The following is a 24,565-nucleotide window of genomic DNA, read 5'->3' as shown; positions in this document are numbered from 1 at the left end:
CTTGAGCAATGGCAATGGGCAGGCATTTCTCATGGAGCCTCATGGAGCACTAGACATTAAAACAAGGGTAAATTATTGCAGACCCATTCATTGGATTACACAAGCAATGTAAACCAATCCAACTGTTTAGTTCAAACACCCAGTGTCATTATAAAGGAATCGTAACCTTTACAAGAACTAGCCTTAGATATGAATCATTCTAGGAAGTTATAAAACACCTGTGGTGTCTCTGTTACCATTACAAGCACGCTACAGCAATTGAATAGTCACTCAGCTCTGTGTTTATTTGCTTATGCTTGGGTTCTGTATTTGAGGAAAAGGAACATGATTACATCCCTTTTGCCTATGTTATCTAAAATCTCATTAATACTGTATACAGGCTAATTTACATCAGAGCGATATGACAGCTTCCATAAATACATGTAAAGTACACGCAAAACCTCCTTAGCGCCTTATTATATATAACATTATACAGAAATAAAACAAGTAAATGGTTTCTGCTTACTGTCATTTCTATTATTGACATATTCACAGAGAGTGGAATCCCTTTGCAAGATTTTGGATATTTCCAGGCCATTAGAGTGGACTCCAGACTTGAAAATGAATGGCTATGAGTTTAAAAGCTGTGTGGGGTACTGCTCCACCTCGTGCAATGTACTTCACCCATACCGCCACAGTGGTTCTGCGGTTCATCAAAGTAAATGAGAATTTGCTCTCAATTCACTTATCTGATTAAACTTTTTTTTCTGGTTTACATATTCTAAAACAGCATGGTAAATGGAGAGCCAAAGGCATTTTCACACAACTTCACATTTTCTCAGTAGTTCCTCATTTTTCCTAGATAAAGGAGAAAAAAAAGTGCACTTCATTTTATTTTTGTGAAGCAGTTGGTTTATTAGGTTCAATTTTTCAAAACAGAACAAGAACACAACAGCACTATCCTTCCCCCCACACATACTGTACACACACACACCAACCCGCTGTATCAGAATGTGTTGTGGGTTCTAGAAGCCTCCTGCTCTCACAGCCTTCAATTCTCCCTGGGGCAGTGATAGGAAAGGCAAACCGGTCCACAATGTGCACAAGCCATCAGTTACTGTCACAAAGCTCTCGCGTCACTCAGAAAGCAAGCCTTGCACATTCTCCCAAAACGCGCTTGGCGTTTTCTCCGGGGGACCAGTTGTGCTTAATATGGGTCAGTCTCCAGAATCGCGCAGGCAACCAGGCACGTGAACAAAGACATCAAACTTTAATATAGCGAGATGGTCTTGTTGTTCAAGGATGTGCGTCACGGCTGGATGTCTGTGGATATCCTGTGCTCTTGCTTTCTGGAGTGAGGTGAGGAACTGCCTTCTTCTGAAGACATTTCTGCAGGGCGAAACCTGGCTTTGCCATAAGACTGGAAGCCTGTGCAATAACAATCGATTTTTCATTCACCTCCAAACTTTTATTTTGGACTCTGTGGTTTCTATACAGCTGCTGTTTAAAATAACAGTTTCCAGTGCTTGTATATAAAACTGTCAACACCATGGAATGATTTCATAAATTAATACCTCACAACTTCCCTGTATAACCTAAGATTAATTTCAAACTGCATTTTAGTCTGCCCTTTGCCGAACAGAGATCTCTCCACAGCTACGTACTGCAGGATGTCCAAAGAGCTTCCTAAGGAAATGTGATTCTTTTGATTATTCAGAAACCTGGCCAACTTGCCCAAAGGCATTCATGACAGCTGTAGTCATTATTCCCCCAAAAGAATTCGCTGTAGTGGCTCTTTTATCTCCAATTCACGGAACAGGGAGCTACTCTGACACAGGTGAGGAGATATGTCAAAATCTCACATTGATCCCTGGATACAGTCATGTGGTGCTGTGACATAAATAAACTGGTAATCTGTTTTGTAAACCAAATAAATAGATTCTACTTCCCATCTAAAACACGTCCTAAGATTAAATGCAAATTCGACTGAAAAAAATCGGAAATGGAGAGAATTCACATTAGCTAAGTGACAAAGACAACACAAGCGTCTCTTTATAATTTAAAGCAAGCCTATGAATTACGTGGGATTCAGTCTTTTCTGTATAGCAGATATTTATTTGGATCTGAAGAACGTCTCCAAAGGTATTCTCAAAATCCTGTAAAAAAAACTTTCGACACTAACCAAAACTAAACAATTATTGTCACCATTTACCATTTTTTAAAAAAACAGCCAAAGATGAATTCATGAAAAACGGAAGAGCGAAGGTATTTCAGAAGCGTGAAGTAATCGAAATAGCAACTTTGAAACTAATTTTGAACAACATGTGCAACATCATATGATCTTTGTATCCACTGCGGCGCGGCGTCCTGCAGTGTCCCAAACTAGCGCAGGTGTTATTTTAGCCCAAACTGTTTCATCCAAAGTAAACACGAACCAATCTCAACAGATGGTGTTTGTTGTTTTAGTACATAACAATAATATCGAGATTTAGGAAAACGAATAGCTATTTAATGGCACATTTCAGTCTACTTTATTTTGCGTTTTGTTCTCCAATAAGTGTAAGCACAATGAACACTTAAAAGTCATTTTTATATCTTCCTACAATTTTTTTTTGACAGTGCACGGTTTACGTGCGCAGCTTCACATAAAAAAAGGTGAGAGAACGCTACTAAATAACCGTGATTATTAATTTACAAGTTATTTTGCAAATACCTAAATTGCTTAAGGTCTTCGGATTGTGAGATGATTTCGGGGCTTAATTGGCGGGTTCACAGCAACACGACCTCTAATTAACTGCCAAATCACGGACACGACAGGTACAGTACGTCCCAGGTCGTGCTTGGGTCGAAATGGTCAGGAAATGTAATGCATACGCGTCCTCTCGGCATGGTGCAGAAAAAAAAACCCAGCAGTATTGTTTTGGCTAGGTTGCTCAGTATTTTGTTATTTAAAAAAAATCTTTTAACTGAACATGATCTATCTGACTGCATGAGAACGCACGGGCCATTTCTCTGTTACCGAGGTCCTGCCAGGCTTTACTCTTTGGAAACGGACACCAGGAAAATCCAGGTACGAAACCTGTCAAAATAGCACACTGGGGTTTTTTTCCACACTCACCTTCCTCCTCTCCCATGCGCTCGTCCTTCCAGGTGCAACAAAGCAGCATCAACCTCATTCACCGTCCGACCGGGAGCTCAGCGAGAGCCTGAGAGAGAAACAGCTCCACCGCTTCACAGAGTCTCTTCCTGTAGAGCCGTACTACTAAGCAATAGACGCGAGAGATACCGCGGCTAACTCTGCGGAGAGAGGATGGATCAAATCAAACGAGCAAACTGGAATGGGAGGAAGCCATCGAGTTGGCCAACCAAGCGGAATCCCTGGGAAATGGACAAAGTGAGCCAGCAGGCGTGCTCCAATGACGTACTGACGGACAGTAAAAGGAGAAGCGATTTTAACGGAACCTTGTGCTTCAAAAGCGTCTTTGCAGTATTCCTCTTTTACTCTACCATCCATCGAAGTGCAGTTAATTATTCAGGTAAGACATTGTTTGATAACGGAAAGTTAAACATAAACCTTCAATAGCTCAAACTGAGAAATGTCTCATTCAGGAGTTCCTTTATGACAACCCAGAAAAGTGCCTTCTAGAAAGTTTTTATGAGGTGGATTGTGCTTGCTCCCGTTTTAGGCTTAATGAATTATAAAGTCTCAGTTGTTGCTGTTAACCTTTTATTTCCACTGGAAAAAGAGCCAGTTTCCGCCTGGCATGATGTCCCATGATAAACATTTCGTTATATCTCGAAGTTGATACAGTAGAAGCCTGGTTTATGGCTTAAATTAAAGGTAAACAACAAAATTATTTTCCTCTTATCTCCTGGTTACATTGATTTAAGAAATCAATTAAGGCTGAGTCTGGTCAATACTGGGTAAGGAAAACCTGGTTGCTTTCCCAGGAAAGAGTGTTGCTCTAACAGATGCCAATGGACCACTTCTCTCTGGACAGAACTTCCAAATCCAAATTCCCAGTGATGCTATAGGAGATGCATCTTTCCAATGAGACATGTACGGTAAGCATTGTCCTAACTACCTGCTCATTAAGGATTCTGTGGTACTGTTTGGAAGAAATTCTCGCTTCACTACTTAGCTGTTGTGCAGGTGGGCTGTGGGTCCAGAATGACTGCCACACATCACCCAGGTAGGGGTAAAAGGAGCTGGGCCCCCTCCTTTATGTAAAACGCCTTGGGATCCTTTGGGACAAAATGCCTTCTATAATAATTAACAACACATTTCCTGATTTTTCTCACCATTGGAAACCCATCTTTGCAGCGGTCTTTGCAGTGAGAAAACCCCTGTTATATAAAATTCACAGGGACTCGAAAGAGATTTTTCAGACAGGCACGCTAGAGCACTATTTTGAGTTTGTTGGGTATTGCTTTTTTTAATGAGTCTGTATACATTTTAAAAATGACTATAAACTTTTATTAACTTAGATGAGGACTGTAATCAGCATTGTGCACATCAAAAGATTTAGACACAACAGATTTTTCAATAAAATGTTAAGTTTATTATTTATTTATTTAAAGAAGCAGTATAAATGTTGGTCTTTCCCAATACTATTTAAATGTGTTTTTTGAAAAAGTGCAACATTCCCCTAACCGTTCACACAAGTAAAAAAATACAATGATAAACACAGAGAACTTTATGGAAGGACCCAACACAGTCCAAATCCAGTACTCTTGGTTTAAAAATAAGGTAGAGACAGTAATTTTAGTTATCCTTATAGGTACAACATACATAGCTGTCAGATATGGGCTATCACCATGGAGAGAACTATGCCAGGGAGTGTGTCTGTGAAGAGTCTTTCATACAGCAAGTTATTTAGTAATATTTGTTGCTATTTTGCAGGAGACACACTCAGCAAATTAAGAAAAAAACACAACATAATTTTCAAGCAATAGGAATTATTTTATTTAAACTGGCACATTCACCCATGTCAGCTCCATAATCGTGGGTTGGTGGGAAAGGAGAACTAATCACAGAAAATGGCTCCCCGAAATCACGACAAACAAAAAACTTGAAGCGTAATATAAGAACAGTTCTCCACAGTAACTGAAAAAATTGCACAAGCAAAGAAAAAAAAACTACTGATCTTGCTTTATAATTTACACAATTTTGGAAGATTTTTTTACGTCAAGTTCTAAATGGTGAAAAATTCCATCAGGAAGAAATAGACCAGTACATTACAACAACTCAGTTTCTTTATGATCCATCATGAAAAATATGTTGAAATTGAAATGCAAGTGTAAACTATTAAATGATTATGATAAGACAAACATCCAAAGTTGAATGACTTAAGCACCTAGTATTCCCCTTTCTGGGGTTGACAAGATCATGAAATTAATAGCTCTAAAGTTGTACTTCAGACACACACAATGTAGAGGTCAAAACCGTGTTTTGGTAGTCCTAATTTACCTTTTGTTTCAGCGACTTGGTTGTTACATTCTTTAATGAAGCCAGAAGAATTGTTTTTCAAAGATAGTTTCACTGAAGCAGGGCCAAAGTTTTTTTAAAAACATTTGTATTTCAGGATTTCAGCTTAATAACTGGTACGTATTTCCCCTTTGTTTTCCTATGTTAGCTTATAAATATCTAAGAATCAGAGCAGGAAGCTCATCATATTTTAACTATATGCAAAGTAAGCAGATAAAAAATACAAAGACGCACAACCAAGGGACTCTAACCTGCCAGTCAAAATTCTACTGTGCTGTTATTTAATTTCTTAAATGGCACAGTGACTCTAACAGATAACCAGATAACAGCGTGCCAGGGGCAAAATCCAAAAATACTCAAAGTATATCGGTCCTCAGTTAGCCCCTGCAGAGTCCCATGCTCTCATAAAACAGCCATGTTTATGTTCACCTACCATATTTTTCCAAAATATTAGGATACAGTACTTATACGTGCTCTTTAGAACGTGTGCTGATCAGATAGCACTATCTGTTATTGGGTAGCAGGGTAGACAGGCTGTAATTCATTGAACAGCCTGTACTGTAAGTATTCTTTTCCTTTTTCAATAGAAAATAAAACAGCAGCAGCTGATACAGCAAAAGAAAAAAAATCAATGCACTTTTTACTACAAAGCAGTAACCTGATCATTTGCAATGCACAATGAAATGTTGTATTTTAAGTTTGCAAGTAAGTTGGGCTCAGTTACATGTACATCACAAAAAGGTAACTTTGTTAGTGCTTTGATACACTGTGCTTCAATATTGGGATTGTTTACACTTAGGCAGCATACAAATTGGTTCCAGTTGTGCCTAAAATGCTTTAGATATACTATAAGCTTTTAAGGGGAATGGTAGGCACTTAAAAATCTTTAACAATACACAGTTTTATGTCAATTATAGAATGCACTACACTGCTAGTAATCTTATAATGTAATACATTGCTTGTATACTAAAATAATCTTGTAGTATCAGCATACAATTGGCTTCTGCTTCAGTTTTTTTCTTCAAGTCAATCATTCTTCTGGCTTTGCAGAGATTTCATATTCTTCAAACAAAGAAGTCACAGAAACTTTGAGGTGTGTACATGAAAAGGGGTTGTTTTTTGTATAAAAATGTACATTCTAGATCATGCAGTAGCACCATAATTTCTTGAGGTCACTTCATTCTCAAGAGTCTTTTATTTTCTCTTTTTCCCACAGTATTTGCCTGCTGGACACCCAGCAGCCCCTAGGAGACAAAGGATAAAGATAATTTTAGTACACTATAAAAGAACAAGTAATAGGTTTATTCCATGCTGAAAAAAAGAAGAAAGAGAACACAACGTTTCGGCCGTGGAGCCTTCTTCAGGTTCTCACACCTGAAGAAGGCTCCACGGCCGAAATGTTGTGTTCTCTTTCTTCTTTTTTTCAGCATGGAATAAACCTATTACTTGTTCCTTTGCAGCCTACGCATGCTGACGCAGCTACCCACCTGAACTACTACACTATAAAAGGCTTACTACATACTGTATGTCTGAGAAGACTGCATGAAGACTGTGCTCTCTGAGTCTTGAGTGCCTGCTGAATTTATATGTAGGCAATTAAAGCAATTATCACCCTTTCTTACTGTTTCCTACTGTAACAAGCAGTATTGGGGGACTATGGTGGTTTCTAAAGTTCATTTCATCATGTTCAGATTTAGCTATTTCAACCCAGGAGTGTCATTTACTGTAGGCCAACACTGTTGTCCATTAGGCTGCTAGAATTTATTTATTTGTACTGTTCCCAAGCAAAGCTCAATAAAACATCTGTAAAATGGCAAGGAATATTTTATGTTGCAGACCAAAGATTGGCCTTGTCTCCCCACCTTCATATGGTAATGTGCTTTTTTCAGTCAAGGTCTAAACACATCATTTCTTAGCAGCCAGCATGCAAAGGCTGTGCAAAGAAATGTTTATTAAACGATGATAAGACAGGGAGAAGAAAGACAAGCAGGACTGTCTGGGGGGGAAAAAAGAATTCTTCATGTGAGCCAAGCGGCGCCTGATTGAAGCCTCAAGAGGTCAGCTCTCTTGAGAGATGTCTCTAGACTGATAAGCTTATTCTTTTCTTTCCCTCCACTCAGGAAAGGTCAGTAAAATGGGGCTATTGAGGTGTGAAACTATCCATTTCATACTAGAATTCTGGCTTTTTCTAATTTATCCCTCACGTTTTTGATTTTTTCCGCGTTGGGTGCACTTCAACCACAGCTTTGCTTTGACAGTGGTGGGCCATCACCTTGTGTTTTTGAATACTTGCATTTGTGTGGCACAGAGAGGGAGCTGTTGGTAGTAGTGAAATCACAGATATTGGAAGGGTAGCGTGAATATCTGTTCTTTCACTGCTTTGTTAACCTAATGTTCATTGGTTACCCAATGCTTGATGAAGCTTAATTATGAGACCCTGTTAGAGATATTAGTTTTCGCTAATTAAATAAGGCCTTTCTCCTAGAAAATAATATTTATAGAGTGGTTAGCATTGCTGCTTCACAGCACAGGGGCTCTGGGTTCAGTTCCTGAAGAGCTGTCTATATGGAGTTTGTATGTATGTGTTCCCTGTGTTCATGTCTTTGGAACTGTGTTTTCTCTTACAGTCCAAATACATACAGCACTGGCAGGTTCATTGGCCTTGGTGTGTGTGTGTGTGTGTGTGTTTGTGAGTGCCCTGAGATGGACTGGCATCACAGGGTCTATCCAGCCTTGCATCTGTTGCTTGCTGGATTAGACTCCAGCATCCCCTGCAACCCTGTACTGGATAAAGCAGTTAGAAAGTGGTTGGACGAATGTGTGTGGAGATGCTTTTTGATGTGGTAGAGCAACCCAAACATTTATTTGGTTACAAAGTCATTGTTATAGAGATTCCCTACCTGTGTATCCGCCAAGCCTTCCTAACAATCCCCCGTACTGTTTGGGAGGTTTACCTGAAATACACCAATAGAAAAGTGAACACAAATATGAGCATTTGCAAATGTTGAGACAGTTAACAGGAAACTTCCTTTTGTAATCCTTTCAGTAACATTAATGGAATGTACTTGGTCTGTCATTAAATATGTAACCTTGCCAGAACTTGGAACAATGTGCCGTTTATAGCTGCATTGTGTGTGTCTACAGTGTGCAGAAACTTCACGGACCTTTACCTACTGTATCTAGAATACCGTAAGGATTTCCATGACGAAATTATCACAATGGGCTGTGAAGTTTTTTTAATGGATAGATAAAGCTGGTAATCTCTGCCGACACCTGGATCTGTGAAATGTCACTTCTTGTCAAAGCTGAGTTCGGAACTCACAGGCAGATTTCAGTTTTCTGCTTGGGGCGTATTTGGAATTTTGCTTTCAGCTCTTAAAGTGTGACCCGGGGGTTTGAAATTGGTATCAGCCCAGCATATTTCTGAGATTCTGAGACCTGTGGTTGAGAGGGCGGTCATCCTCACGATAGCAATGTGGTATAACAATACAGCTGCCCAAGAGAGGAAACAGCTGGAAAGAGCCGTACGCAGACAATCCAGAATCACTGGATGCAACCTTCCCTCTGTTGGCTCTATGTACGACAGTCGCATCAAACAGAAAGCTGGGAAGGTGTCCACAGACCCTCTCACCTTTTTTAAATTTCTCTCTTTGGGGAGGAGGTGTCCAAGCATCAAATGTGGTACTGCTCGAACATCTTAATCTGCATATCTTGGATGTTGGATTGACTTGATAATATGTCCTGTGTATGTGTAAGTATAATATGAACATTGTTGTTTTTGATATTTTTTTTTTTATCTGGGCTGCACTGGAGCAATCTCCAATCAACTCCGTTGACATGGTAACAAGGATAAAGAATTGGGCTTCAGAAATGCCTTTGTTCAGGTGTGTTTCCTGAAATGTAACCAATAGAATCTCTGCAGAAGGAAGACCCACTTCCTTCGGTAGTGTCATTCCCACCCGTGTCTGTCCAGCATCAATGAAGCTAGAGCTGTTTAATCAGAAATAATGGCAAGCACATGGAGGAGGGCTGTGTGATGGTCTGTGAGCTGCATTTTTGGAAACAGTACCCTTGAAGTTGGGTATTTTTTACACTCTGGACTGATAAGGTAAATAAGAAAATGAAATAACCGAGCAGATCAATTGACTCATTACTTAGCACTGGAGATTTAGACCTCAGCTGGAAAAAAAACCATCAGACACAGTGCTCCTCCAGGACCAGGGTTAAAAAAACCACTGCCTGATACCAGTGAGATTTCTGAATTCTCTTGGGAAAGTAAAAGGGAAAAAGATCAGTTACTAAATATAGGTTTGGCTGAACTCACCTAACTGAGCACCAATGGGAACTTGCCCATATCCTGCGGACAAAAGGAATAAGTCTGGTTAATTCTCAGAAATGTAGAAAAACGCCTGAAAGGGACATTTGGACCACACAAATCGAGAACTTTAGAAAATAGCACCTCATAAAATGTACAGCAATGAGAGTTAAATGATTGTTGAATATGTTAAAGAAAATATGATGAATTCCTGTACAGTATATCCAGTTCAGCTGCTGTTGATGGAACTTGCTGAACTATTTCCCTTTTGCTAGTTATGCACATTTATACATACAGTAAAATCCAACTTAAGTATCTGTCAATGTCTTTCTTTTTCATGGTTAGCGATTGGTGAGGGAAACAGCACAATCGTAACAAGCTGTCCATCCCTACATTTGAGCTTAAAATGCACTCTAAGAATGAAAGACATTTTTGCCATTGTTTAAAACAACTAAATATATATGTAACTATAGAGTGAAATTAAAAAGTATGCACATTAGCTTTTCAGTTATATCAGTTCTTAAACAATCAGATGTGGGAAAGACTATTGTTTTATAAAACTGGTATGTAATGTTCTAGTAATTATTTAATGATCAGGTGAAAAGGTTTCCCATTCTGAAACCTCAGGACTACAATTTAAGGTAAAAAATAATTAGTTTTTAAACTTATTTATACTTATACAACCTGGATAAATAATTAGTGGATAACAGTAGAAACTAGCTGAATGTAGTAATGACTATTTCTTGCAAGATACAGATGTTTTGCTTTTCTGTTATCATCTTGTGACTTATGCAACCAGTTAGTTGATAGTAATAGAAATTGGCTCTAAAAATAGTCTGCCGAAACACTGTGAAACAGAGCCACAAACAGCCAGCGGAATGGCACATGAGCTTACCCTGGGAAACATTCTCTGCCTGGGCCCTAAAACCCACAAGGGTTGTTTAAGATTAAAACACGTGACGCAAAATGTTGTTGAAAATCAGGAAAACAACTGGGAAGGAAGACAAAGTCTCTGGCTTTAGGCTGAAAAGTAGTTGTGTAAAAAATTAGAGGAAAGAGGTGCCCTAATCTTAAACAGTATTTTTGTCCATAAACAAACAAAAAGAAACACAATTACTTTGAAAATCATTACTCCCATGTCATGGGCTGAAAGTTGTTTGATATTACCTAAGAACAGAAATTCTGGAGGGTCCTTATGGGGTATTTGCACTGGCAACGCAGGACGAAACCAAGTAGCTTTACTGCTCGTCCTAACACAAAAACCCTGCCTGAAATCTAAATAGAAAACTGATGGACAAGAACAAAGACCTGGTGGTGTGAGTTTGACAAAGATTTGGTTCATCTGTGACAATAACCGTGACTCTGAAACAAAAACAGTTTCCTCCACTAAATCCTGGAATCTCACTGTTCCTCTCGGTTCCCATGACAACCATGTTCCTTGGTGCGCTGCCTTCCTCAGAGGCAGCCATCCACTTAATGAAGTGGTGCAGTTGCCAAACGGGGCATCGTTTCAACTGCAGAGTGGGGAATTTAGCTACGCGCCAAAGCGAAAGTCAGCGTACAGTATGTCATCACGCAGGGCGAGGGCAACCTCTCGAATGCTTATGTTTCGTTTCTCGTGCTGCGCAGTACCACCTCAATGCCTTTCGATAAATTCCCCCTCCATCTCAGAACTGTTGTTTTTGTAACCTGACAGGAGGAAAACAGTCCTTCGACGGAGCAAACAATGGAACAATTTGAAGATCTTGTCTTCCAGAAACAACTTGAGACCCTGACTTGCTTACACCCTTTCGATTTCATACATTTATACTGTCTTATGCCAGTATCAGAAGGTTTAATGCATTGAGAAAGAACCAAACAAGATTTACAAGCCAAAAAAAGAGATGAGCACTTTTTAAGAATCTCAAAGCAGTGTGTGTAGTATACTGTACAGTATAAGAAAAATGGGATGCTGACCACTTGAAAACCCCATCACCTCAATTACTGTACTTTACTGCTACTGTGATTAGGGACATGTTATGGTTAATTGCATGCTAAAAAGAAAAAGAGAGCTGAAACATGTTTTTGTTCTTTTGTTCTACTTTTCAGCATGGAATTAACCTCTATTTGTCCCTTTACAGTCTGCACTCTCATGCAGACTCATTTTCGCTGCTGCTGTAATTATGTTTATTATAAGATCTGTGTGCATCCTATGTGAAAGCACTCAAACAGAGCACACGGTTTCCAATTACTCACCAGCCCACACTGTCTCCTTAAAACAATGACTGTCAGACATCTACAGAGGCCGTTTTTGTTAAGGTTTTCGGTTATTAGTTGTTCAAATGTGTTAGATTTAGGTGATTGTGAATTAATGATGCCCCTGTTTAAAAAAAAATCTTTGATATTTTCATTCAATTTCTAGGAACAAATGTGATTTATATTACTGAAAAGGATTATGATGACATGGATCACAAAATGACGTGGATCAGAGTGCAGTGTGTTGTTGTAATCTGGAAGGCTGGTTATTAAAGCCTGGGGAAAGCATGGAATAGCTGAAGATAAAAGGCCAATGAAACACCTGCTTCAAAAGCCCTACAGTATGTCCAGACCCTGGTTATGTCCACTGCACAGACGGCAATAAGTCCTGATGTCAAATACACTAGTCTGAGATATTTCCTCTCACTATAGACGATGACTGGCAAGCTCAACAGGAAACCTATAGCCAAAAAATCTTTTAGATAAATTGGAATAGCAGCAAAGTGAATTGAACTGATGCTATCTTTACACTATCCTGTTCCAATTGTAGTCAGTAATGTAGACAACTTAGCTTGCATTGAATCAATGTTGATTTTGCCAGTGCTGCAAATTCAGGATTAAAGTCTGTATCTCAGCAGTTTGTGTCCCTCTGAAGCTTTCTGCACTTCTCAATTGAGATAATCCCCATTATTGGGTTCTGCAGGTGAGAAGTTGGCCTTTCAGCTTCCCCAACCTGCGTCAATGCCGCGTTTCCCTCTCCGTCACAGCTGGTTAAGAAGGAGGAATTGACAAAGGCAATGGGAGAGCCACCAGCATACAGTACCTGTCTGAGTGCATTTCTGCTTTGCTCCTGCTCCTAATCCAAAACATGAGTGTAAAAGATTTTAAGCCATTGTTAATAAGCCACGCGATTTGGCCATCAAACAATGATTGTGGATGAGTAAGAACGCCACAGTTAGCCCCGAAACAGTCCTCATTAAACAGTCAGACCCCCAAAATTGCCATCTACCACACACACTTTCCCACAGAAGAACTGATGATCTTTATTGGTGACAGGGTGTCACCAACAGAGAACCTTCTACCTTAATGCATACCATTGTTAAAACAAATGTATAATCCAAAATGATCTATTAGAAAGTGATTTTATTCTCACAGTGCTCAGTGTCAGCTTTTTATTAGCTTAAAAAAGATCATGCATTTTGGTTCTGTGATACAAGAACCCACAGGCAAGACTACAGACTTCGGCAGGTTGTTATACTCAGGCTGTCTCCTGAATGATGAATGATTAAACTGTATATGCATGTACCACTCTTGACTCACAATACCACAGCCTTTCCCCTAGGAAAGATGCTCTTTTTGCCAGTGTCACTGAGGTCTGGAATAAATTCATGGAGACTTCAGAGACATGAGCCTGGAAAACAGGCTGCAGGTCTCAGACACCCCGATCATCTTTCAGCTGAAGATGTGAACACAATATTGAGCCTGGACCTGCCTCAGCAGCACATCTGGGTATGGAGTCCTAAAGTCCTAAAGCTTTCTGAGGCACCGTTTCCTATTTGGTCCAATCTGAGCCTTGGATTCTCAGTTCTTACCTGGGAAAGCTTGCTGGAAGCCACCATAACCTGCATGGAAAGAAAAGGCTCATTAGTTTCAAGCTACAATAATCTAGAATAACTGTTTGGCACTGTTGATAAATGAGAGGATGGGTTATCATACTGTATATACAGTACACTATACAACTGCATACAGTGTCTTGGGACCCTTTTACATACATCCAGGTACAGGCCAGGCTCACACTTGCTGAGCTCAAGTAGGTTATTATTACTCACTATCCAGACCATTTTTTTAATCATAATTGCAACTCACTGCAAATACAGCCTGTACTAACCCACTGCAAGAAAAGGGGAAAAATGCAGCTCTCTTTGTTTTTGTTGCTCCTTAAATATACACATGCAACATCCTACTGAATATAATTATAATGCAAAATCCTACTGAACACCTGCTGTGAAAAAGCCTTGGGCATCTTTTAATTAGTTAACTCAGTCTCAACAGTGCCAGATTTCAAACTGGCTTGACATACTGTAGCAACTTATACAGTACAGTAGGTGGAATAAAAGTGCACAAATTATTTTCTATGTCCAGTGTTAGCTCTAATGTATTGGAATCTTCCCGTGACCTGCTTCATCCCAGGCAAAATCAGCATCTAAGATCGTTGAAGGTTAACAGATTACTAAAGGAAGGCCCATGAGTAAGTCAAAATGTAAATCTTTTGTATCAATGTATTGAGGTACAGGTTATTTTTTTAGTTTTTCATTTTTTTTAGTTGAGATGCAGCATAAATAACAGATGTAGGTATACTGTACAAAAATTCTATATTTTTACAAAAAAAAAATTATTAAAAAAAAATAATAATATTAATTCGATAAAGTAAGAGGCTTAAATATCTGTATGTATATATATAAAAATATATTAATACATATATTTATTTAATATTTGTTAAGGAGAATTAAGAGTACAACCCTTAAGGTCTGAGACCTTATACTATACAAACACAGTGGTTTCTTAAGTAAACTAGATGTTAACAGTAGCACAATTTAATCTGAAAAACTCACCTGGCCCAAATCCTCCACCCAAAGCACCATAGCCTGAAAGGAAGAAAGAAGATATCTGAATGCAGAAGTCGAATCAAATAACAGACAGAAAAGCACAGTGAAATTTAAAGACGTTTCACTGTTTTTAGTTACATCACATCTGTGAGCACATCTTCCAAGAAAAGGGATTCTAATATTTCCAGTCTCACAGTGGGATTTGCTTTATTTTTCAGAGTTGAAACATTTCCTTTCTGTGTGAAACTCAGTCCTGGAACCCCCTGGAGGACTGGTACAGCACAGCTTCTGTGCTTCATGTTGATAGTGGATCTACAGTACAAATTCTTCTTTGAACACTGATCAGTTTCTTCTGTGAGTGTCTCTTCTTTCTGATTCTTTTAGGTTTTCTCATACTGACTAGAAAAGGCTTAGAAACACTCTGCCTGTCACGTGTGCCGAGCAAAAAGGTAGGGAAATAGACCCTTGCGGAGTCAGAGAGAGAGAAAACAACTGAATTCGTAAGGCAGACATAATCCAAATCATCAGTCTAGAGCGAGGTCGGAGATCAGGAGCAAAGGGTCAGAAATCCAGAGGGTCACAAGAACAACGAGAGGCCGGACTTAGTCGCGAACTGGATACACAGCTCTGGCTGAGGAAACCGCAATACTGAGCGAGGACAAGTTGCCGAGTGGGAGTTTTAGTAGACAAGGTGAGTGAAGTTAATTAGTGAGTGATCGGGGTGCTCATGGGAATGCAACGGTGTCTGCGTGCCTGTGTGCGGTTTGTGACTCTGCCTGCCTGAAACATTTAGAGCATGAGTCCTCAATCCCTGGAGTGCTGGAGGACCAGTGTCTGCAGGTCTCGGTTTTTCCACCTGAAGATCTTGTAGAAACTGTTCCAATTAAGCCAATAATGAGCTGATTCAGCTCGATACAAACCCAGCTGGGACTGAAACCCTGAAGACACACCAGTCCTCCAGGACCGGGATTGGGAATCCCTGCACTAGAGACTTACTAATTAAAAGAATTAATGAATGTCAAAAGTTTTTCTCTTTCTAAATATATAAAAAACACTGTTCCCGTAATCTGTTGTCTAAAAGACCCCCCCCACCCTTTCTCTTGCTAAAGCAAATATAAACCATACCCGGTTTTGGCGGTTTAGCTCCCAGTCCTACACCAGTTGGATACCTCAGACCTGAAAAGCAAAATAAATCTCAATAACAGAGGAAAGGTTTCAAACAAGGAGAGGCCAATTAGGTTGCCAGTTGGTGATAGATCGGAAGCCTGCTTGCAGCTGTTTCGTGAAAGAAGCCAGGGTATCAGTTTGAACAACAAAAGCTGGTAGCTTGTTCCAGACTCCCACAACCCTTTGTGTAAATAGGTGCATCCTGTTCTCAGACTTGAATGCCTTCCCCTTTAGTGCAAACAAAGCCTAGAATTCAGAACAACTTGCAAAGTAAAGTAAACAATGAATGAATTGCTAAAATTATCCTACATACTAAGTGCTCTGAGTACATTTTTTGTCTCTTTTAAAAAAACACTATTCTTTGAGTGACAGGGCCTATTTATGCTGTAGTTTTGGTGAATAACATATCGTGATCCTTGTGTATCCTCTCTCTGTACAGTACGCGCTTTATAATAAACAATAATGAGTGAGGAGCTCCCACTGCTCTGTACACTTAAATGACACATCAGTGTCTGTTTTTTTTTCTTTTTTTCCCTGCTGGGCGGAAGTTCTTCATTCCAGCTGGCACAGGGTGGATCACTTTCCTGGCAGAGTTTCTGTCAGCTACATGAAAATAAGCTCTGTCCCCCACCAGGAAACTATAATTGATAGCTTTTCCTGGAGAGACTGGTAACTTTCTGCCTGTGGGGATTAGATCCTTTTGCTAACAGATACTGTACCACACAGGAAAACAAAGCTCTGGGAGGACTTTCTAAATAAATTTGACAAAGGGCTCAGTAACTATAAACTAGAGCAGCACTATTTTTAAAGCACGGACATTTTAATTTGCTGTGCAATGCACATTCTAGTACTGATTAATGTTGCTATAGGTAATATTTGCATCACAGTGTATTTTTTGCATAAAACCTGGCATTGATTGTTTCCTCTCCTTTGATTGCAACAACAGGTCAAGGAAGAGTGCGAGAGAATGGTTTTCGTGAGCTGCTGTGAGGTTAGGCCCTGTCTCATTAGAATTCAGTGGATCTGCCACTAGGCTCTCCTTGTCCTTGTGCACTACTGTATGTTAGCTCAGACAAAGAAAATAACATTTCTTGCTACAGTACTTGTATTCTTACTGATGGGGTTTTGGTGGCATATCAGGATCTATTTCTGAAACCTGTCATTCTTTCTCCTCCAGGAACTTGTTTTCAAATCAGATTACAATTCAAAGTAAACAACAAGAACAACTTGTATTTATAGATTAGGTCACTGGAGTGAGAGAGACGCCCAGCTGTAGTACCTTGCTGTTGACATACAGTAAGTCTTTTCGTCCATGAGGTGACTAAAAGACAGCAGCCCTTCTGCATGAGCACCTGAAGTGTCTGACCAGAAGAAGGACAGACAGCGCGACTGAGCTTTGATTTAAATGAACTGAAACTGGTTCAGAGGATCAGTGAGACATTGGCCAATGTTGACAAACAATGGTTCTTTCACCATGCTTCTTTCTGGCTCTGAAGTAGGCAAACCCTGTCCGGGTAGGACAGCGCAGGTCAGGACTATGCTAAGCCACAGAGCAAGAGAAGCTGTCCTCAGCAGTGCATGTCAACAACATACAGTACATTGTAAAATATAATGGTCAGATGTGGTAAGACATGAGGAAAGAGGAAGCATTTTTTACACACACACAGCTTGGGAATTTAACCCAGATATTTCTTACTTAGCAAGCATTTGTGTTTTGTACTAAAAATTGCTAAACTGAAAGCCAGACTCATACAGTACCTCCTCCTGGGAGCAGTCCGACTCCGGCTCCGACTCCGGCTCCGACTCCAGCTCCGATTCCAGCTCTCCCAACACCTGTATTAGCACAGAGCCCACTGAGTCACAGCGTCTCACCGCTACTAACACCTGCGCTACAGTCTCACTGTGCTGCAGCTGTACTATTACTGCATATCAGCTGAGCAGATCATGAAGCAACCTAATCTACTACTGCATTCATTTCAAAGCATGAATAAAAATAATACTTCTTCTGTGCTCTTTTGGTCTTCTATCTCATTTTTGCACCAGCTAGCTTCTCTTGGTTGTTTATTTCGGGTTCAGTCAATTGCAGATAATGATATTCTGTTTTCTTGCACTGTACCAAAAAGTTCCCATTTGGTCTGGGTGATTTCTTTTGCCGTTTCAAACTGTTGTTAAACCAGTTTCATACCTGGGGCTTTCAGTGGTTTGGCACCTGGCTGCACCCCTCCATAGTAAGGAGCTAGAAGCAAATTTCAAAAATCAGTTTAATTAACTAAATTAAATCTAGATCTACTAAATCAAAAGCAAAGTAGATCTAATGTACAGTATTTTCCTGTAAAAGCATTGCTATTCTGTGGTATGCAAATGTATTAGAACATTAAGCTATCGATGTTTTGTGTGCAAAAGTTAAAATAGCAATATGTGCAAATCCAGGAAAATAGTAATTTTTCACATTTACTGACTTAATTTCAAGTATTTCAGCATCCTTTAGTTTAGAAAGGCACTTTATAAATAAATGTTATTATAGCACAATTTACATTTAGATATTGGATGTTAGATGTATGAACAAGTTACTGGGTGGGCTGCAGGGGTCCATCTGTAAAGATGGTGAGGGAGTTTAAATACGTTTTTAATATTTCAGTAGTTGAATATTGCAATCTTAAAATTGCAAAATAAAAAATAACTTGTTGTAACCCCTGCCAGCCACTAGAGGGTCATACACAACCGTGCACAGCTGTACAAAACTGATGGCTGGTAGACTCCGGGCTGTCACAGGCGCACTCCTCTTTGAGCATACCTGTTGGTTGTTCAGGCACCCTATTAGCCCTGAATTCCAACAGCTGCCCTTTATCAGCTGTTTCACTCTCTACAGAAGCCTGCAAGCTCTACCCTGGTGACCATAGAATTGAAGAGCCAGCTAGATGCATGCTCATTATTTTAGTCTGTTGAAGTTGAAATCTGCAGAGGAAGGAGATTCTTCTGTGTAATTCAAGTCAGTTTTGTGCTGGACTTGCTGCACTATGGTCTGTTAGGACTGAACCCTGTTACACTCCCGAAATATTATTTCTTTTGTGTCTGTGCAAAGTTAAATGTCAAAACATGTTCCAGCCACCAAAGGCACTTGCACTTGACCTTCCTGTTTGAAAATGATAATGGTTTTGTTCTTGTCTGCCACTGAGTCTGGAGGTGTTGGGCTGCAGGTGAAGTTTTAGGGAGGCAAGAGGTGAAATAGACATGTAGGGATACCCCTCTGGTATTTTCCAGTGGCTCAAAGGCAGTTATGTCTGACTGCATGTGTGCCTTACCTCCTGGAACCTGGTAGCCTCCAAAAGGATATCCCCCTGAATGGTGATTTAAGAAGAAACATTTTGTACTCAACATCATTCAGAGTTATGGCATTTTTTCATTTGCAGGGGCGGCTGTAGTTTTATAGGTTTCTGATAGCCTGATGGCAATCATAGCACAATTGTTCAGAAATGGAATGTGTGTGTGTCCAGTTCTTTGCATAAAAATGAATTGTGTTGCAGTCTTGCATGTCTCTGTGTGCAATCAGGGCAGTCAGAAGTATGGTGCTACTCTAAAATGATCAAAGTGGATATTATTAAGATGTTGCATACACACCAGCCTCATTAGCAATTTGATTAGACTGTCACTTGAGAAATATATGATGACATACAGTATTTAATACAGAAGATTCACCATTTCATCATATGATTAAGCACTAATGTGTCATTTTGCAATCTAAAACACAGTGTTTGATCCTTGGTGATGGAACAGTTTTGGGGGTATTGTATTATAATAGCATTGTCAAAACAATATCATAATCATATTTCTCAATATAAATGTGATTAATAATGCAAAACTTAGAGACTTTTCCAGCAATGATTTCTTCTCTGACAAAGTACCTCCTAATGCTCCTGACACAAACACATGCTCACTGGGTGCTGTGATAGCCTGTTCTGTAAACCTAATCTCTTTCAAGGAAAGGGATGAGTTGAAATGGCCTTTTTTTCCACACATGACAATGAGATGGCTTCAGAAAGCTTTTTCCCTAAATGCTGCACCAGATTGAGATATATTGTTAAGGCTGTATTTGAACATGGATACAAAAAGTGCCTTTGCTCCATTATAAATTGCATGGGTTCAGTACAAAAGAAAACATGACCCACATTTGCTAGTGCTCAGACCGTTTTTCTCTGTGCAATTCATATCGTACATACCTGGTTGATAAACTTGACCAAGCGGGTATCCACCTGGATTGTGACAGGAAAAAAACACTTGTAATTTCACCTCAGTGAAGAGGTGAAGAACCACATTACATTTTTAGTTTCTTTATGCTAATATTTCTCTTGCTCCAGCACTTTGTGAAAGAGCCCTTGCAAACAACATGTTAAGATACTATACAAAGCATTCATCTGAGTCCATGCTCATGGAAACCACAGAAATATTATTTTACTAAGATTGTCTCTTGTCTCTCTTTTTCTCAATATCTTGTCCTCAGTTTCACTTTATTCTGCCCTGAGCAAGAATGCATTATTCCTGTCAATGTCGGTCTGCCAAAGAACCTGAAAAAATGAGCTGAGTACAGTGGTCGTGCTCTAGTACAATTACGCTGTCATGGGAAAGAGAGAAAGGACAGCTGCTGCATGGATCTGGATTAAAGATATCTTGTACAGGCTGAATTAATGAATATATTAATAGTGCATAAGAAAGGCAATTATTTTCCTCACAGTGCTGAAGTTAATTGAACTGCCCATTGTTATTTATTAGGACATTACAAGAACCAGGGCTGTGTGTGAGCAGATGCAAAGACAAAGTCATTCATATGTGAGTCGAAACTCAAATTTGTATGCGATTTGTATTTATGGCACATTTACTTAAAAATGTATTAGAAAATTGTTAAAAGTAATCAACACTGGACTCAACCATAACAATGAAATGATAGTGTAAAAAGTTGGCTATAAGACTTTCTTTTTCAATATTAGATTTTAAGTGAGTCCTATATCACCGTTATCATTATATATCATTATACAGAATAAGAGAAAGAATCAATACCTGCAGGTTTTGGAGCTTTAACACCACCTGCTGTTGTTTGAAAAAACAAAACATATTATTATTAAAAAACACAGCAGTTTGTGAAACACATTTTCACCATAAATCTATACTGACATGATTTTGTCTCAGACTTTATTGTCAGAACTACACAGTATAAATTATTTTTCGTGCTGAAGCAGCAAAGGAGACATTGTATATAAATGTAATGACAGTGAACAGAACACACACTAATTATATTAACTGCAGTTGCATACTTTACATATCTACAGATTCGTTAACTGCCACTAGATCTCTGACATAACACCCTGTTTCCCACAGTGCTCACAGTCACCGGAGGGAATGTATGAATGCAGTGGGGGCAGGCGTGCCACCACGATCAAGAAAGTACAAAGTCTTTTGGCTCCATCAAGTGGTAAATATACATACTGCACCTTTTACATAGAAACTATTCTATTGGAGACATTTTCTTGACACCATTATTCCAAGACTCAGATGAACCTTGTCAAAATATTAATTGAAAAAGAAATATTGAATGTGGTTTCACCAACCAAATGGCCAAGGCCAGCTAATTAGTGTTATTATTGTTGGTGTACTAAGATGCTTGACAAGGAAGACTTACCACCTATCTGCTGTCCTGGAAGAACTGATGGACAAAGAAAGACATGGAGAAAGAAGGAGAAAAAACCATTCTGTTTAGTGTTCTTCATCATTATTGATTTGTTTTTTTTCCCCAAAACACTGACAAGTATTAATGCTGTAAATAAATTGTTTTGGAGCAGGGAAAACGTGTCCATCGGATTCAACTACGAGCACAAGGTGAACACATGGGAGCTTTCCAGCTTTCCTGGCGGCCACTGGAAAATTAAAACAGGGAGGAAAGGCATCTAAAGCTGTGAACTGGCAGGTACTATAATTTATATACAAAGTCAGCAAGCACTTTGAAAATGAAGGTAAAGAAAAAAATGCTTTCAGGGTTAGAACATGTGAACAAAAGAGGGAAAAAAGCTATCCCAGATTAGTATTCATGCTAAATGGTGAATGTGTGAGAGTACAAGCTTCCCCTGAAAAAAACAAAAGAAACAAGAAAATAAACTGTGATTACCGACACTTGGCTGAACAACCCCTACAACTGTTAGAAAAAAAAGACCATGCTGACTTTCTCATGTATTTCTGTTCATTTGTAACCATGCAAAAGATCACAGGTATATCTGTAGGAGGTAGCAAAAACTGGAACAACTACAGCAAAGTGTTTGGTGTTTAATATAGGATTTTCCTTGAAACCGTTCCACGTATTGTAACAATACGGATTTTCAAATTAAAAAAAGATGGAAGAGTCAAATGTCATCTATTAAGGACACTGGTTTATTTAGGTTTCCATTCTGTCTTACACTCATCAAAATGAGAGAATTTACTCAGCTTGAAATATTTTTCTAGGTCTTTTACAGCTGATGAATGTAAAAACAAACAAGGCATCTCAAGGCCTGGAGACAAATATTAAATCTGGCAAATGAATTGGAAAACTGGACATATTTGACCACAGACAGCCCAGATGACATTGACATCTTCAAGACACTGAGCATGACATCTCTTGGGTAAAACGCTGTAAATGGATATGTTTCCAAAGTTCAAACTCCTTTGCAGAATTAAGGGAAAAAAAACAACATCATTATGACAAATAAACACAACCAGAGGCCATATTTTAAAAAGACCTTACTAAAGGTTCAATTTTAATATGAGCTCAGAGTAATTTAGGCCTGCTTTTTAAGATTGAAATCCCATTTCAAGAAACAGAAATAGTGCAGCACTGACTCCAAATCCAAAGCTTTATTTTATTTGCAAAAGGTCGTAGCAAAAGTTTGACATTATTGGCTACAGATTCTGATCTTAATCCCAGATAAACACAAGGGTCTGGATTCAGAGTGACTTTTGTTGCCCCTTTGTCTTTTTGATTGATTGTTTTGTGTTTTTGGCTGCTCTTCTGCTCTGTAGTTGGCCGAGCACCTTCATGCCTTTTGTAAAACTCCATCCTAAAAATAAATAAAGGCACTACTCACCACCAGGTTTCACACCTGTACCAACTGTCAAAATCAAGAAAAAATGTCAGGAACAGACATGTTTTAGTAAAGACCCTATGGACAAATCAATGCCTTATCCGTCATGACAAATTCATAAATCCGGAAATCCAAAGTTGGCAAAAGAGCTTTCTTGGAAATATATAATGATATTTTTTTCACGTCACAAGGCTTACAAAATAAATAAATGCATTTCTTAGGCATTTCCAGTGAAATAACACATAAAAAATAAATATTTCCATTCAAATGATAAATTATAGAAGTTCTCCTGAGCAAATCATACACTAATTGTGTTCTCTTTCAACTAATGTAGACAGCGGATAAAATACAATATTTATATTTTGCAAAATACACATCTCGTTTAAAATTATTTTACATTGAAAACCACTCACCTCCAGGCTGCACAACTCCCGTGCCAACTGTAAACAGAGAAATTAATCTTAATTTATCTCCAAACTGTTTCATTTGTTTTCTTTTAAAGCTGTTTTAAAAAATAATTAACTTTATGTCTTACCTCCAGGCTGCACAACACCTGTACCAACTGTAAAAAAAAAGAAATAGATGTAATGAACCATTTCTTTTAATATTTTCTGTTTTTTAATATGTTTTCATTAAATATAGCCAGCATCAAAAGAAATACATCACTTTATAGGTGCAAGTATGATTTTAGTAGAATAAGATATACAGAATTGGTATACTGATATTATGGCATCACTAAATAATTTGTGATTGACAATTAAGTATTTGTGATTGACTATGAGTGTTTTCATTTGTCTGTTGCATAAGCATGAAATATTAGCAAGAAAGCTGATGGGGAAGCGATTTAACTTGATGAATATCACAAAAGAGTAACAGAGAAAGGAAACAGTTTGCACCGCTTATCAGAAGAACAATATATTTGCGCCACTGGTATGTTGGAGACTTGACTAGAGGTGCTGTCTGGGGTGTTCACAGCCAGCAACTTCCAGCCTGGTAAGACATTACAGCCACACACAGTACATCAATGACAGGCCAAGATCTGTGTGACCATGTGTCATGACAGCTCACCATGACTTGAGGGGAGTACCAAGTGCAAAGGGCATCCAGGAGTACTGTATCTAAAATTCCCCTTGTGATTGGAGGCAATCTGAATGCTACTTTGATCAACTGCTGAGGTCTCACCCGCTGACCTTACTGTGGGCTCATTTAGACATTACAGAATTCCAGCAGGACAACACGTGTCCTCAAGCTGCAGCAGTGTAACACAGGCGGATTGATGATTTCCCTACTCACCAGCCATGAGCCCCAATGAACATTTAAGGGATAAGCTGGGACAGATTGTGGCTTCTAAAGCTCAGAGATCAGTGCACTTGCTTGTCTAGGCTCTACAAGACGAATGGGGCAGAGTGCTCTAAGACACCAGAATGGGGCTATAATGCAGCCTGAATGACTTCCCAAGCTGGCCACACAAATTTAAAGCCTGTGTCTTTCACAGCACACCTCCTGTTGATCAACGATGTTGATGGAAAAACCCAATCAACACATTCAATTTAGCTGTGTCGTGTCTGTTCATTGAATTCTCAGTGTAACCGCTGCAAAAACCGTTTTCTGGATAATGAATTTGTTGCAATCATGAGTGATATACGTAACATCACTTTATTATACCAATACA

The 24,565-nt window shown here is 39.1% G+C and overlaps 2 protein-coding genes across 7 annotated transcripts in view; both read right to left on the bottom strand.

The window, feature by feature from the left end:
• The window catches only part of LOC148814269 (LIM domain kinase 1-like), a 57,664-nt gene extending 54,386 nt beyond the window's left edge, over window positions 1–3,278 (bottom strand). Inside the window, exon 1 of the mRNA XM_088907008.1 lies at window positions 3,098–3,278. Within this exon, the coding sequence (XP_088763134.1) occupies window positions 3,098–3,155 (58 nt within the window). The 5' untranslated portion in view covers window positions 3,156–3,278. The remainder of the gene's footprint in view (window positions 1–3,097) is intronic.
• Window positions 3,279–4,921: 1,643 nt separating this feature from the next.
• elna (elastin a) overlaps window positions 4,922–24,565 on the bottom strand; it is a 68,327-nt gene continuing 48,683 nt past the window's right edge. For all 6 annotated transcript variants that reach the window (XM_088906794.1, XM_088906798.1, XM_088906795.1 and 3 more), the window contains 15 exons: window positions 23,429–23,455; window positions 23,307–23,333; window positions 22,897–22,920; window positions 21,462–21,485; window positions 20,843–20,872; window positions 20,008–20,040; window positions 19,093–19,128; window positions 17,976–18,026; window positions 17,549–17,623; window positions 15,749–15,799; window positions 14,630–14,662; window positions 13,610–13,639; window positions 9,792–9,824; window positions 8,368–8,421; window positions 4,922–6,711 (listed from right to left, as the gene is read on the bottom strand). In XM_088906794.1, the coding sequence (XP_088762920.1) occupies window positions 6,662–6,711; window positions 8,368–8,421; window positions 9,792–9,824; window positions 13,610–13,639; window positions 14,630–14,662; window positions 15,749–15,799; window positions 17,549–17,623; window positions 17,976–18,026; window positions 19,093–19,128; window positions 20,008–20,040; window positions 20,843–20,872; window positions 21,462–21,485; window positions 22,897–22,920; window positions 23,307–23,333; window positions 23,429–23,455 (578 nt within the window). In that variant the 3' untranslated portion in view covers window positions 4,922–6,661. The remainder of the gene's footprint in view (window positions 6,712–8,367; window positions 8,422–9,791; window positions 9,825–13,609; window positions 13,640–14,629; window positions 14,663–15,748; window positions 15,800–17,548; window positions 17,624–17,975; window positions 18,027–19,092; window positions 19,129–20,007; window positions 20,041–20,842; window positions 20,873–21,461; window positions 21,486–22,896; window positions 22,921–23,306; window positions 23,334–23,428; window positions 23,456–24,565) is intronic.

This window comes from Atractosteus spatula, chromosome 27 (genome assembly GCF_055471065.1).
Source record: "Atractosteus spatula isolate fAtrSpa1 chromosome 27, fAtrSpa1.hap1, whole genome shotgun sequence".
NCBI lineage: Eukaryota > Metazoa > Chordata > Actinopteri > Semionotiformes > Lepisosteidae > Atractosteus > Atractosteus spatula.
The sequence above is the reverse complement of the archived record's forward strand: the minus strand, read 5'-3'. Positions and strand labels throughout refer to the sequence as shown.